We start from the raw sequence: 16,362 nt of genomic DNA on the forward strand, positions 1-16,362 counted from the left end.
AACATCACCCATCCTTTTTCTCCAGCGATGCTGCCTGACCTGCTGAGTTACTCCAGCACTTTTTGTCTATCCATGGTATAAACCAGCATCTGCAGTTCCTTGCTACACACATATACTGCATCATAATCTCATTCAGCCCTTTCCACAACATTTACTTTCCTATATCTCTTTGCTTTATCAGCAAATTTAGCAACCATGTGTTCAGTGCCTTCAGACATGTCAATATAAGCTGAAAACATTGGAGATACCAATGCTGATCCCTATGGAATACCACATGTCACATTTTGCTGGCAGTCAACCAATCTTTTACTCATGTCAAAATAATACCATTTACACTATAAACCTTTGCTGCAGCACTTTGTCAAATGCCTTTTGTAAATTTAAATCTGGTACATCATTGGTTCCCAGTATGTTACTGCTTCAAATAAGTCCAATAAATTGATTGAATATTTTTCTTCACAAAAACATTTGACGACTTTTTTCTAGGTGCTGTTGCAACATCTTCAATAATAGCTGCTGACTTTTTACTGATGAGAGGCGTTAAACCGGCTGGCATGTAATAGCCTGCTTTTTTTCTTCTCCCTTTTTAAATAAAGGAGTTATGATCTTCCAAATGGAATTGTACCTGATCTAGTGCATTTTGGACTAAATCAAAAATAATTTCTCTAGCCACATCTTTTAAGCCCCTAGAATGAAGTCCATCAATACCCAAGGACTTGTTACACCACTTCTCTGTACCACTTTCCTGGTGATTGCAATTCACCACTATTTGTCCCTTCTAATACCTGGTTTGTAGCTATCTCTGTGGATGTTGTGCATCCTTTAAGCTAAAACAGAAGTTTACTTCATCTGCCAATTTGTTGTTTTCCATTATTAATTTATCAGACTCTCTCTCACAGACCAATGTTCACTGTGCGGACATTTATATCCTAAATATCTACACAAACACCATACGTTTACATATTTCCAGCTAGCTTTATCTGACATTTCAGATTTTTGTTTCATTAATCTTTTTGTCATTTGCTGTTACTTCACACTACGCACAAACTTCTGACTTGACATATTTATTTGCTTAATTATAACTATGGGGGATAGATTCTCATCTAGGGATTTTCCTTTTTGTAGGTGTGCGTGCAGATCTCCTTACAATTCCTGGTATTGCAACTCATTCTCCTAATTTGCCAGTTCACCGTGCTGTCACAAGTGCCCTTGTTTAGCTTTAAAATACTGCGATTGGATCTATTCCTTTCTCGCTCAAGCATTATTTTAATAATAAAGAATAATCCATTCTGCCTTTATGTTCAGGAAAGACAGGCCTTCCAAATAGCCTTTGACTCAACTACCCTTTTATTACAACAAACATAACCTAGAGACTCATTGACAAATGACTTACTGCACTTGGGTGGATATTGAATAGCGTCGAATTCCAGGAGTTGGAAATTGTCTTGAGTTAATGTATGCTACCAACTGCATTGCTCTATTTATGGTGTCGATGTCATCTCCTTCCATGACCAGGTTTGACTGGGCTGGGTTAAAATGAAACTACCAGAACAAAAAAACAAAATTAATTCACATTATGTAAACACCAGTCGTACACTCTAATTTGATCAAAAGTAAAGATTTCATCGAAATAAATCTTTCCTTTCTAATTAAATGTTAATTCATTTAGATCAATAGGGTGCCACAGTAGTAGAGTTGCTGCCTCAGAGCGCCAGGGACTCGGGTTTGATTCTGACTATGGGTACGGAGAAAAACATTTTTCACACAGAGAGTGGTGAATCTGTGGAACTCTCGGCCACAGAGGGTAGTCGAGGCCAGTTCATTGGCTATATTTAAGAGGGAGTTAGATGTGGCCCTTGTGGCTAAAGGTATCAGGGGGTATGGAGAGAAAGCAGGTACAGGATACTAAGTTGGATGATCAGCTATGATCATATTGAATGGCGGTGCAGGCTCGAAGGGCTGAATGGCCTACTCCTGCACCTATTTTCTATGTTTCTATGTTTACCGTCTGTAGGGAGTTTGTACATACTCCACGTGAGTGTGTGGGTTTTCTTCAGTTGCTCTGGCTTCCTCCCACATCCCAAACACATGCAGGTTTGTGGGTTAATTGGCTTCTGTAAATTGTCCCCAGTGTGTAGGATAGAGCTGGTGTGAACGGGAGATTGTTGGTCAGCATGGACTTGGTGGGCCGAAGGGCCTGTTTCCACGCTGGATCTCTAATGTCAGTAGAGTCTCTATGAACTTGGAATGACTCTACTTAGCACAGCAAAATAAACTGGCCATGGTGCTCGCATCACTGAACTATGTAATATAGTATGTCTCAACAAAAGTGAAGTATGTAATATAGTATGGCTCAACAAAAGTACATTTTAAATATCAATTAATATAAACTAAAATTATTTGTCAATACAAATGATATAATATGAATGTTTTGCGCTCCCATCAATTATTTTTATTGAATTAGATTTACATGCGTTAAACTTTAATGATCAATTGTGCAAATTAAAGGAAACCTCTCCATCAGTAGCGATGAGCCACCATAATGCCTCACCTTGATTTCTTTACCAAGACTCTCCAAGGAATTAATATCCAAGCCTTCTTTGCAGGTCTGCAAGCAGGAGATAACTTTCCGACTCTCGATCTTGCCTGGACGAATAGATAAGCCTGCAAGGCTCCCGTGGAAAAACTGGGCAAACTGCGGCTTCAGAATCTCCCCGCCTGAGAATAAAATTAAAAAATAATTCATGTTGATAAAATGCAGGCATAACTGAAGCTCGGTCGTCTTTCATAACAACCAACGCACTACCGTCTTTACCACGGATAATCGTGCAGTGTTGTGGTGCTCGTGTGTGCTACTTGGTGATACTGTACATGTAAACACTCTAATCTTAAATCTCAGTGTACAACCAAAAAGATCGTCTTGCCACTGGCTCAGATTTTACACTCAATACGTTTGTCTCAAATGGCCTTTTAGTTCATCAGCTTGAATTACATTGAGCAGTTCTTGCTGAAGAGTTATTCCACACTGCCAGTGTTTTATGTAGAACTGTTAATAGATTTGAAACAATCCTGTGGTATATGAATATTCTGTATTAGCAAATAATGCATCATTTCACATTCTCATATAGTCATAAAGTCATACACCGCGGGAACAGGCGCTTCGGAAACAGATTGTCCATGGAAATATGCTGTGTTCAGTTTGGCTAAGCCTTTCCAGAGGAAAAAAAAAGTTATTGCACTTTAAAGTGCCTGATTAAAACCCAACCTGAGTCAATTAATGGCAGAAGATAGACACTAAATGCTGGAGTAACTCAGCAGGTCAAGCAGTATATCTGGAGAAAAGGAATAGGTGACATTTCGGGGTGATACTCTTCTTCGGACTGAGATTCAAGGAGAGGGAAACTAGAGGTATGAAAGGTGTAGAACAAATCAGAGCCGGCACCTATGACCAAGCAAAGGTGGAGCCCACAATGGTCCATTGTTGGCTGTGGAGGAGGTGATACCCAATGGATACGAACAGTGAAGGATGACTAGGTTGGGGGAAGGACGGAGAGTGAGGGAATGCAAGGGGTACTTGAAATGAGAGAAATCAATATTCATACCACTGGGATGTAAACTGTCCAAGTGAAATATGACATGTCAATTAATGGCAGAGTCAGACACCAGCATTAATTTAGGTCCCTTTGACATTGTCCATAAATTAAGGCAGCACGGTGGGGCACCGATAGTGTTGGTGCCTTACAATGCCAGAGACCCGGGTTCAATCCTGACTACGGGTGCTGTCTGTATGGAGTTTGTACGTTCTCCTTGTGACCGCGTGGGTTTTCTCCGGATGCTCCGGTTTCCTCCCACACTCCAAAGACAGGTGCAGGTTTAAAGGTTAATTGGTTTTGGTGAAATTGTTGTAGGATAGTGCTAGTGCATGGGGCGATCGTGGGTCGGCACAGACTGGTGGGCCAAAGGGCCTGAATACATGCTGTATCTCTAAAGTCTAAAGTTTTAAATCTAGCTGCCACCGGAGGTAGTTGAGGCAGGTACTATCGTAATGATGGGACTGTTTCTGTAATGTAATTCTAAAGTCTAAAGTCTAACTTTGCATTGCGTACAATATTGCTTCAGCTTTTCTTCTCTTAAATATCTGAATCAGCCAAGCTAAATTTGATAGCATTACCTGCTAGATATTTTAAGCTTATTCTGTTTTTATTTAATACCTAAACTAGCTGAAATGAAGCATTTATGAAGGCAGATTTTCAGTAATCCATTCTTCTTACCTTCAGGACTTGGTCAATGTTAAAACTGAGCTCTGAGTTTATACACCCAAGGCTTCATGCAACATGGAGACTAAATGGACATTCTTGCCATAGAGGGAGTACAGAGAAGGTTCACCAGACTGATTCCTGGGATGTCAGGACTTTCATATGAAGAAAGACTGGATAGACTCGGTTTGTATTCGCTAGAATTTAGAAGATTGAGGGGGGATCTTATAGAAACTTACAAAATTCTTAAGGGGTTGGACAGGCTAGATGCAGGAAGATTGTTCCCGATGTTGGGGAAGACCAGAACAAGGGGTCACAGTTTAAGGATAAGGGGGAAATCTTTTAGGACCGAGATGAGGAAAACATTTTTCACACAGAGAGTGGTGAATCTCTGGAATTCTCTGCCACAGAAGGTAGTTGAGACCAGTTCATTGGCTATATTTAAGCGGGAGTTGGATGTGGCCCTTGTGGCTAAAGGGATCAGGGGGTATGGAGAGAAGGCAGGTACAGGATACTGAGTTGGATGATCAGCCATGATCATATCGAATGGCGGTGCAGGCTCGAAGGGCCGAATGGCCTACTCCTGCACCTATTTTCTATGTTTCTAAATCTAATTCAAATCATATGTTAACATACAGAAACACGTGGGGGCTTTGAAAACACAATAATTGCTTTCAATTTTTACTGTGGAATGTATCAAAATGAGAAGATAGACACAGAAAACTGGAGTAACTCAGCAGGCCAGGCAGCATCTCTGGAGAGAAGGAATGGGTGACGTTTCGGGTCAAGACCCTTTTTCTGAACGGAAGTCTGAAGAAGGGTCTTTGCTGGTCAGATTAGTCCCAGCCAGTGTACTCACGTTTAATGACACATAATGTGTTCTCCAGAGATGCTGCCTGTCCTGCTGAGTTACTCTGCAGTTCCTACTTACACATATAATGTGTTAATGTTTTCAGGCTCGCAAGCTAATTGATATGATTTTTATGTTATTATTTTATTAAATAACACATGCTGGGTATCATTTAAAACTAATAGAATATCCATATTCCTCACATGAAAAAATATTTATTAAGAATTATTGGTGAAAGTGGTGACTATGTTGCCAGAGAAACAGCTAAAGTGTTGATCAGGATCCTGCACAATAGCCGCGTAATGCAATTCATTCATGCTTAAATAAAGTTGATGTATTAAGATTATGTGAACAATTATTACTCATTTGCTAACACTTACTGTGTCAAATTGATATTTGTTCTTAAAGCTCAAGCCACAGTTGATCAGAATTTTCATAATATCTTATCTTGTATTGGAGGCACATATGTACGCTTTTGGAATGCTAAGTGGATGAAATATAATTCCACGTTTACCATGCCCATGGAATAGCATTACTTCAATTTCCCCTTCATTCCCATTCAATATCAGAAACAGAGGGTCATCATTTCTGTTAAAGCTGAAAGGAGGTGAGGGAAGTCTGATGCACGATTAACCTTTGGCCATTGTTTCTGACAGAGACATCATGCAAACTTTGTAACGCACGATGAACACTTTAACACATTGCTCATCTATTGCACTCAACATTAGTTAGCAATTATTTAAAGTAAGTTACTTAAAATCAGTCTACACTTCTTCAAAGGGAGGTGGATTTTGCTTGGAGGATGTGGTGGAGGGGTGCGATATCCAAAGTACTATATTGATTTGAGCGATTGGCACTAGTTGAAAACGTGAGTGAATATATCATGGTAATTTTCTTAAAAATCAACAATACTGGCAAGTGATAGGTGGATACAGGCAAGGGTTTTTTTTTGATTAGTGTGGTCAAATGCCAGAAATGAAAAGATAAAAAGTGTGAGATGAGGAGCTAAGTATAGAAGAGGCATGAAATGTGACACCAGAGGAAGGAATATAGACGGAAAGGGACGTGGGGGGGGGGGTTGTTTACTTAAAACTGTAGAATTCAATGTTTAAACTGTTGGGTTATGTCATCCAAGCGGAATATGGACTGCTGTTTCTCCAATTTGTGCATGGCCTCACTTTGGCCAGAGTGAGCACCACCGGAAATTGGAGGAGCAGCACCTCATATTTCACTTGGGCAGTCTGCACCCTAGCGGCATGAACATTGACTTCTCCAATTTCCGGTAGCCCTTGATGTCTCCTCTCCTTCTCAGCTCTCCCTCAGCCCTCGGGCTCCTGCTCTTCCTTTTTCCTTTCTTCTCCCCGCCACCCCCTCCCCCACCCTACATCAGTCTGAAGAAGGGTTTTAGCCCGAAACGTTGCCTATTTCCTTCGCTCCATAGATGCTGCTGCACCCGCTGAGTTTCTCCAGCATTTTTGTCTACCTCTGGCCTAACTGTAGGACTGGAAGAAGCCCAGGATAGAAAGGTCAGTGTGGGAATGAGAAGGGGTTAAAATGGTTTACAGCCTAGAGATCATTGGAGGCCTTGGTGGACCAAACGCAAGTGTTCAGCAAAACGGTCGCCGCGTCTACGCTTGGTCTCGCCAATGTAACGGAGGCAGGGAAAGAGTTGGGGGATAGTGCCTGTATACATTTGGGACAAGGAATGTAAGTAAGTAAGTAAGTTTATTGGCCAAGTATTCACATACAAGGAATTTGCCTTGATGCTCCGCCCACAAGTAACAACATGACATACAGTGACAGTTACGAATGACTCAGAAAACACTAAACATTAATAATAATAATAAAACATTAATGATAAAACACCATTGATCAAGCATGTGAACCAACAAAATACCAGATCAAAGGGAGGCTACAGATTTTTGGCTGTTGAGTAGAGCAACTACTCGTGGATAAAAACTGTTTTTATGTATGGCTGTGGCAGCTTTCACAGTCCGGAGTCGCCTTTCAGACGGAAGTGATTCAAAGAGTTTGTGGCCAGGGTGAGAGGGGTCAGAGATGATCTTGCCCGCTCGCTTCAACGGAACGAAAACACTGGCAAAATTGGAGCACAGGCCACACCTTTAACTTAAAATATCTACACTCACATTAATTTTTTTCATCCTTTTTAATACCATGTAATCATTGAGGAAGCTATTTTGAAATAACCAAACTTTTAAATTTTAAATACATTTTAATATTTAAAATGAAACATAAAAGTTTCCCTTAATATGCAATTTGCAATTTGAAACTTGTTTGTTTGCCCTGAAACAATATCCAGTCTTTGCTACCTACTAACACTAGGTGGCCTCAGCATTCAAAGTATCACAAACTGCATGCATTGTACATCTTCGGTAGGTTGACAGGCCCAATACTTTGGTGGTGCAGAACAAACAGATTTCCTGTACCTCTCTTCCACCTACCCCCTCCCCCCCCACCGCCCCTGTGTCCTAACTAGACCTGCACCTTTTTCTCCCCTCACCCGTCCACATACATTCCTTCCTCTGTCTTAACAATTTGCTACTCCAATCCTTTTGTGCAGACGTATTTTTCATCTCCCGCCTTTGTCCATCCATCAGCCATCATAATCCCCTTCACCTATGTTCACCTATTACCCCCCCCCCCCCCCCCCCCCCAACAATCAGTCTGAAGAAGGGTTTCGACCCAAAACAACATCTATCCATCTTCTCCAGAGTGACCTGCTGAGTTACACCAGCACATTGTTGGGGTTTTTTGTAAACCAGCATCCACAGTTCCTTGTTTCTACAAAGGGTGACACAGTGGTGCAGCGGTGTAGTTGTTGCTTTACAGCACCAGAGACCTGGGTTCGTACCTGATTATGGCTGTACGGAGTTTGTACGTTCTCCCTGTGACCACGTGGGTTTTCTCCGGGTGCTCCGGTTTCCTCCCACATCCAAAAGATGTGCAGGTTTGTATGTTAATTGGCATCTGTAACTTGTCCCCGAGTGTGGAGCATAGTACTAGTGTATGTGGTCACTGGTTGGTGTGGATTTGGTGGGCTGAAGAGCCCATTTACACATTATATCACTAAACTAAACTAAACTAAACTAAACTACAAGCCAGGAACATATTAACCAGTCCATCAGGCCCTTAATAGCTTGCATCACCAATCCCATACCTATTCCCCGTAACTTGCAAAGGACTAAGTTCTTAGAGATTCATTCTCTTTGGAAGAATGCAATCCAACCTTCAATTATCCAGAGATAGTCGGGCTTATCCACCGCCTGAACATTTGGAGCAGGCAGATTCAACATCAATATTCAGAATTGAACTGAATAAATATTTGAAATGGAAAAGAAAACACTGAGCAGGAGGAGCAGGCTATGGATATTAATTGGATAGCTCTATCAACGTCAGTGTGGACATGATGAGAGTATGAGCTTCTCTCTCTGCAGGTGGGTAACAATGGCTGGTGGCCACGTGGCTGTAAGTGTGCAGTCGCAAATGTCAGGACTCTGCTCTTACCAATGTTAAAGGGCACCTGTCATATCTCAATGACCAACATGCCTACTTAATACAATTAGCCTGCACTCTGTGTATTCAACATTTTCACACACAGAGTCACGTCAGTTTAAACGGCTAGCTTGGAAACCGCACACTTAAAGTCTTTATCCAAGTCAACCACTGTACAGGTACCTGTGGGATTCCACACTAGTGGCTGGATCGCCTGTGCTGAAGTGCTTCTATTAATTGCTATTGCTGGCCAGAGGTATGCAACCAATTTGTTATCCACTTTAAAATTAGCTCATTAAACCCATCTCTCTTGGAACCACTAATCTTGCCACAGCTGCAATAGCTATCGAAGAACTTCCAGGGTAAAAAAAAAAAGCAAAACCACAATTCATGATTCAAGATTTTTGTTGTTGTTTTTTAGAATGGGTGAAAGTTGAATTAAGGACAAGGATTATTAAATCATGATGGGAATTGGCAGGGTGAATTCCCTGCCACAGAGGGCAGTGGTGGCCAAGTCACTGGATGGATTTAAGAGAGAGTTAGATAGAGCTCTAGGGGCTAGTGGAGTCAAGGGATATGGGGAGAAGGCAGGCACGGGTTATTGATAGGGGACAATCAGGCATGATCACAATGAATGGCGGTGCTGGCTCGAAGGGCCGAATGGCCTCCTCCTGCATCTATTTTCTATGTTTTTATGAATGCACAGAGTCTTTTACCCAGGACAGGGAAATCAAGAACCAGAGGACATCAGTTTTAGGTGAGAAGGGAAAGATGTAATAGTAACCTGAAGGGCAATCTTTTCACTCGGAGGGTGATGGGTAGAGGGAGTGAACTGCCAGAGGAGGTAATTGAGAAGGTAAAATAATAACATTAAAAAAGGCATTTGGGTCAGGTATATAGATAGAAAAGGTTTCAATGGATATGGAGCAAATGCAGGCAAATGGAGCTAGCTTAGTTTAGATTAGTTTAGAGATACAACACGGAAACATGCCCTTCGGCCCACAGAGTCTGCGCCGACTGGCGATCCCCGTACACTAGCCCAATCCTATACACTAGGGACAATTAACATTCTTCACTGAAGCCAATTAACATACAAACCTGTACATCTTTGAAGTGTGGGAGGAAACCGGGAGGAAACCCATGTGGCCATGTGGAGAACATGCAACCTCCATACAGACAGTGCCCGTAGTCAGTATTAAACCCGGGTCTCTAGCGCTGTAAGGCAGCAACCTTTACCGCTGTGCCTCCATGCTGCCACTAATGCTATTTAGATGGGGCATCCTGGTCGGCATGGACAAGTTGGGCTGAAGGGCCTGTTTCCTGCTGTACGACTATGACTGTAAGGACTGTCCTTTAAAACAAACACAAATGATATAGATGCTTATATAGTAATGTGCGGAAGGCATTCAAGAATGTGTCTTGAAAACAATTGTGCTCCATAGCTGGTGTCACAATTCACAGCTTATTGTATTTGGCTAAAAGTTGATCTATTGCTTTATCCCAGGTCCCAGGTCCATTAGTGAGAATATGCCATTTGTTATTTTGTTTCACTTGGCCAAACAAATGTCCATATGTAAGGTCACTGACCTGAAACTACCCCCATGGAGGGATGCCAAGTTATTTCCGGCTATTGTTATTTTAATTTTAAATATTTAGAGGCATTGAGTGGAGGAATGATTCTCTCTGCATCTCCATGTTGTGAGGTGCCAGTAAAGGATATATTTTTGGACGAGAGGTATAACATGTTATCTTTAGCTGTTAAAAAAAGTGTCATGGTTACAAACATTCTGCTCCTTGGAACCAGGATTAACAGAGAGAAATGAGTCAAAGAGACACATAGACAATCAGATTATGAATAGAACGTGTGTTTTAGCGACCAAAAAAACAGTTATTCTTCGGAAGCATGAAACCTACACAAATATAAAAACCCTAAATAAATCTACAGAAAGAACATGCCCAGGATTTCACGCACAGAGCACAGTTTATTGTTGTCAGCAAATATTATTTGCTGACCAATCTTTTAGTGTGTCACGGTGGGTTAAACGCCTGGCCTTTAGAATGTCGCACAAGGAGACGAGAATTCCACGACTGCTTTAAGAATACAAGGCACATATAGGTTTGTTGTGCTTTGTTCAACCATTTACATTGAGGCAATGGAATTGCTTTCAGCTCCAAAATCTTTAGACTTTAGAGACACAGTGCAGAAACAGACCCTTTAGCCCATCTAGTCCGTGCCGGCCAGTGTTCACCCCGTACACTGGCACCATCCTACACACTAGGGATCATTTACAATTTTCACCAAAGCCAATTAACCCACAAACCTGTGCGTTTTTGGAGTGTGGGAGGAAACCGGAGCACCTGGAGGAAACCCACATCGTCACAGGGAAAATGTTTAAACTCTGCACAGACAGCACCCGCAGTCAGGATTGAACCCGGGTCTCAGTCACTGTAAGGCTGCACACTGCCTTTACGCCACTGTGCCGCCCAATCTTTGACAGACGCAGCATGGAAACAGGCCCTTTGGCCCATTGAATTAGCTCTGACCATCAGCCGCCCATATACACTAATCTTCCACCCTATATTTAAGTTTCTCCACATTCTCATCAAATCCCCCTGGATTCCACCACTCACCAAACGGCAGGAACAATTTACAGTCGGCAAATAAGCCTATCAATCCATATCTCTTTGGGATGTGGGAGGAAACTGGAACGTCCAGAACTAACCCATGTGATCATAAGATCATGGAGTAGAATTAGGCTATTCGGCCCATCAAGTCTACTCCGCCTTTCAATCATGGCTGATCTATCTCTCCCTCCTAACCCCATTCTCCTGCCTTCTGCCCATAACTTCTGACACCCGTACTAATCATGAATGATCACAGAGAGGCTTTGTGTCTCAATGCAAGGAGCATTCGTAATAAGGTGGATGAGTTGAATGTGCAGATAGCTATTAATGATTATGATATAGTTGGGATCACGGAGACATGGCTCCAGGGTGATCAAGGCTGGGAGCTGAACATCCAGGGATATTCAATATTCAGGGGGGATAGACAGAAAGAAAAGGAGGTGGGGTAGCATTGCTGGTTAGAGAGGAGATTAACGCAATAGAAAGGAAGGACATTAGCTTGGAGGATGTGGAATCGATATGGGTAGAGCTGCGAAACACTAAGGGGCAGAAAACACTAGTAGGTGTTGCGTACAGGCCACCTAACAGTAGTAGTGGAGTTTTCTATGTTTCTATGTCCAAACTCGTGTCCATCTGAGGTCAGGATCAAACCCGAGCGTCTGGCGTTGTGAGGCAGCAGCTATACCACCTGTGCACTCGACAGGCAGCATCCACAAAGCCATGTGTTTGCAATCAATGGCATTAGGCCTGAGTGCCTCAGACCCCATAGTGGGATTGAATCAGCATTTACAGCAAAACCATAAAACTGGGACCATTTCACAGAATGAGCATCATTCCAAAACGGGCTTGTATCCTCTCCTTGCATGGTGAATAAAAGACCCACTCCTTGTGTAGCATTGATATCTCAAATCACTCCCTATTTTCCCCATCAACTGCATCCTGTTAATCCAATGTTCCGCACCTCAAATTTCTCTTGTGAAAGTTCTTTATTCCCATAATTGGTACATGTTTAGGAAAGGTTTAGAGGGATATGAGACAAACACAGGCACATGGGATGACTTTAGGAGGGGCATCTTGTTCGGCATGGCCGAGTTGGGCCGAGAGGCCTGTTTCCATGCTGTATGGCTATTTCTGCTCACGATGAGCTCCCCCAGCTCTCTCCGTGCAATATGCATAGTTCCAGAGTCTTGTTCTTCACGAGAGTTCATCGGTGGATTGCAGTCCACCTGCCAAGTTAGCATCACTAATCTTATCCTAGTGGCATCTTCCACTCTTGTGACCCACCGTACACTATTCACTCGATAGATGTGCAGAAATGTATTTCCTATTCTTTCCCTCTCTGACTCAGCACCTTGTTGTAGAGCACGGGGAAACGTTTGTCTGAAATAATGCTGTCAAGTTGAATGCGTTACACAGATTATAGACTCCGTATAAATCTCCGTGTCACCTCAATGTAGTGGGAACATTCAATAATATTCATAAACATGCCAATTATGCCTGCTTTTCTTTCCGTTAACATCAACATTCTTTTTTAACCAAATGTCAAATCTTACAATGACAGATATTAAAGTGAGCAGAATCGATGTTTTGCTAAATGTAATACTACAAGAATAAAACATTAGCTTTTACTATTAATGTTTATACTTAATGCGCATATTTATGTCATCCAGTTCTGTACGGTTGGTAAAAAAAAATCCCTAGTTTAAAACAACCTCTAAAAGTAATTTGTGTCCATACGCATGTCTTTGCAGGGATTCTTAACAGTGCAGTGATGGCTCACTATAGCAGACACGGGCAATCAAACACAAGTTTGCAGACAGCAAACTGATTGAATCAGAGAGTTAAGTGGTTATGGAATCTATGCCCCACAGGTGACCCAATTTTTCTAATAAATACGACAGCATCTAATGGAAAAAATTCTCAACTTAGACTATTTAATAGTACCGATGATTTGTGACAGTAATAGACCAGCGCCACAAATTGCAGCGTGGCTCATTATTTGAAGAAGTTCCACATTGTAATTGACTTGACTGAATTGTTTGTAAATTCAATATCCCTGCACGTGAGCCTGACACTTTTTTCATTAGCAAACAATCAATATCTATCTCAGAAAGTCAGTCACTAAGGTTGAGAAAGAGGGTGAATACATTTCCACATTTTTGTTGATGTGAATTTGATTTTTATCATTTGGTTAATTTTATTAGTTTCAGTTTACTATATTGGAGTACAGTGAAAAGCTTTTACTGCTTGCTAACCAGTTAGCAGAAAGACCACACATGATTATTGGTATCTTCATTATTTCTATTTTTAATGTTAAATCAGGATCCGTTTAGTCTGATGGACAGATCCTACTATGAATGGGCTACTGAGTCACAGCAATTGTATATGTTCATGAGAAAGACAGGAGATCAATGTTGATGCCTTTCCCAATCAATATTAAATTAATTTTGCTCTCCTCCTGGAAGTTGGTGTCTTCTCATCTTTTTACATAGGTAATATCTTTTCTTCCTCCCTTTACCCCATTTACCTATTTGTTACAGTTCAGAATGGATAAAGGTCGCCAAATTACAGGATGGAGGTGGAGCCTTTGGAGAGGTCTACCAGATTGCTGCCTGGATGAGGGTGTATTAGCTACAAGGAGGGGTGGAGATTGCAACCTTCACGTGGTCCGCCCTGTTTCGACTAATGCAATCAACTCGACGTGCACAAACCACATACCACACGAAAGAAGAGGAAGCTACAAGGAGAGGTTGGACAAACTTGGATCGTTTTCTCTGGAATGCTAGAGGTTGCGGGGAGACCTGATGGTAGTATATAAAATGATCAGAGGCACACATAGGATATGTGGTCAGCACCATTTGCCCAGGGCAGAAATGTCAACGACTAGAAGACATAACTTTAAGATGAGAGGAACAAAGTTTAAAGGGGATGTGTGAGCAAGTTTTTCTTTTAACACAGAGGATGGTGGGTGCTTGGATTGCACTGCCAGGGGTGGTCGTGGAGGCAGATACATAGTGGTGCTAAAGAGGCTTCTGGATAGGCAAATGGACATGCAGGGAATGGAGGGATATGGATCATGTGCAGGCAGATGAGTTAGGCTTACCTTGGCATCATGTTCGGCATGGACATTACGGACTGGACCCTGTCCCAGTGTTGTACTCCTCTAGGTTCTATTACTCCTGTTCCTTATCCAATTGGTATCCTGCTCGGCTCAATCTGAGTCACTACATCAAATAACGTTTGACCTCCTCCATAAATTAAGCAGGCACAAACATTACACCTCGAGTCATTTCACTGAGAATTTTGGTGGTTTTTTCCTAATTCCAAAGCCATCCAAAGGCAAGCCAAATCACTGTAGATGACATCAGGAATTGTACCGTGCCAATAGGGGTCATCTCACTGAGAGGTATGGAGGTCAAACGTGGCTGGAACAAAACTTTATTTGGTGAACTAACTCAGGCTGAGCCATGTAGGGTATTAGTTTAGTTCAGAGCTACAGTGCGGAAATAGGCCCTTCAGCCCATCGAGTCCACACCGACTAGTGATCCCCGCATATTAGCACAAGCCTACACACACTAGGGTCAATTTACACTTATACCAAGTATACAAACCCAAGCCAATTAACCTACAAACCTGTACGTCTTTGGAGTGTGGGAAGAAACCGAAGATCTCGGAGAAAACCTACATGGTCACGGGGAGAGCGTACAAACTCCATACAGACTGAATTGGAGTAATGGAACATAGAACAGTACAATGGATGCCCAAACTATTATGAGCATTGTGTGGGGTTAGCAGTGTGTTTTGGGGAGTAGAGCCACTGTCTCATAGTTCCGGCAACCTGAGTTCAGTCTTAACCTCTGATGCTGCCTGAGTGGACCTCTGCACACATTCCTGCACGGATTGGTCTCACCCCACATCCCAAAGGTATGTGAGGTGGTAGGTTAATCAGCTGCTGTAAGTTGCCTCTAATGAGAGTAGTGGGAGAATCTGAAGGGAATGTGGGGAAGACTAAAAATTGGATTAGTGTAAATGGGTGCTTTGTGGGCATGGTAGGAGCAACATATCTGTATTTATGTTGTATGGTGATGATTCTAATCTAGTCATCAACCTTCAGCCCAACTTACCCATGTTGACCAAGATGCCCCATCTACACTAGTCCTACCTGTCCACATTTGGTCCAAGGCCCTCTAAACCTTTCCTATCCATGTACCTGTCCAAATGTCTTTTAAATGTTGTTATAGTACCTGCCACAACCACCTCTCCTGGCAGCTCATTTCATATCCCTACCACTCTCTGTGTGAAAAAGTTGCCCCTTGGGTTCTTATTAAATCTTTCCCCTCTCACCTCAAAAATCTAGTTCTCTATCTACATCTTTTAGCTCTTGCGGGCTTTTCCGACTATTGTGATACAATTTAATTATACATTAGAAGGTGTTAAAGCCTTGTTGGTCTGCACTATTTCTGTATTATTTTGTACACTTGGATGCAATGTTTGGGGGTTGTTGGCACTGATATCATTGTCAGACTTAAGACAAACGCCAGGAATGGAATTTTTGTTTGTTGTGAACCAGAGTGTATATGCAATCCTGCTGGGAAATTTGTAACAATCCCAGAGGTGAAATGTAAGCACTTATTTTAATTATAAACCCAAAATTCTGCTCCAGATTTCAGCACCCAGTTGTATACTGTGAATAAACATAATAAGCTTGTATCATCCTCCTCTGGAACTGATGCGATACATTGATCCAAAATTTCTTACCAATTTACGAGACCTTCAATGGTTCTGTCAAAGTGCTGTCCTTACAGTCCAACAGCTATTAGATATAACCTCTATTGCCAATTAAACTATTTGTTACTATGGCAACACTGACCTTCATTTACATTAATCATTCAACCAATTTGTTGAGATGTAAATGAGAATACATGAAATCTTTGCACTTGGAATAAATATCCAATCAATTTGCCTCCAAAGCAGCCTGACACACAATTTGCAAAGTCTAATCTGCAGATTTAAATGAGCCTTAAAACAAATGTCAAAAACCAGGCTGTGGCTGCAATCTGTCACTCCAATGGCCACTGGGTTAAGTTTCATTTGGTGTTTAGCAGCTTCAACACAAGG

At 41.9% G+C, this 16,362-nt stretch overlaps 1 protein-coding gene across 1 annotated transcript in view; it reads right to left on the bottom strand.

Moving 5' to 3' along the window:
• Positions 1-16,362, bottom strand: part of clstn2 (calsyntenin 2) — a 530,962-nt gene that overhangs the window by 23,832 nt on the left and 490,768 nt on the right. The window contains exons 11-12 of the mRNA XM_033031091.1: positions 2,552-2,718; positions 1,394-1,542 (exon numbers count right to left, since the gene is read on the bottom strand). Coding sequence (XP_032886982.1) covers positions 1,394-1,542; positions 2,552-2,718 — 316 coding nt within the window. The remainder of the gene's footprint in view (positions 1-1,393; positions 1,543-2,551; positions 2,719-16,362) is intronic.

This window comes from Amblyraja radiata, chromosome 13 (assembly GCF_010909765.2).
Source record: "Amblyraja radiata isolate CabotCenter1 chromosome 13, sAmbRad1.1.pri, whole genome shotgun sequence".
NCBI lineage: Eukaryota > Metazoa > Chordata > Chondrichthyes > Rajiformes > Rajidae > Amblyraja > Amblyraja radiata.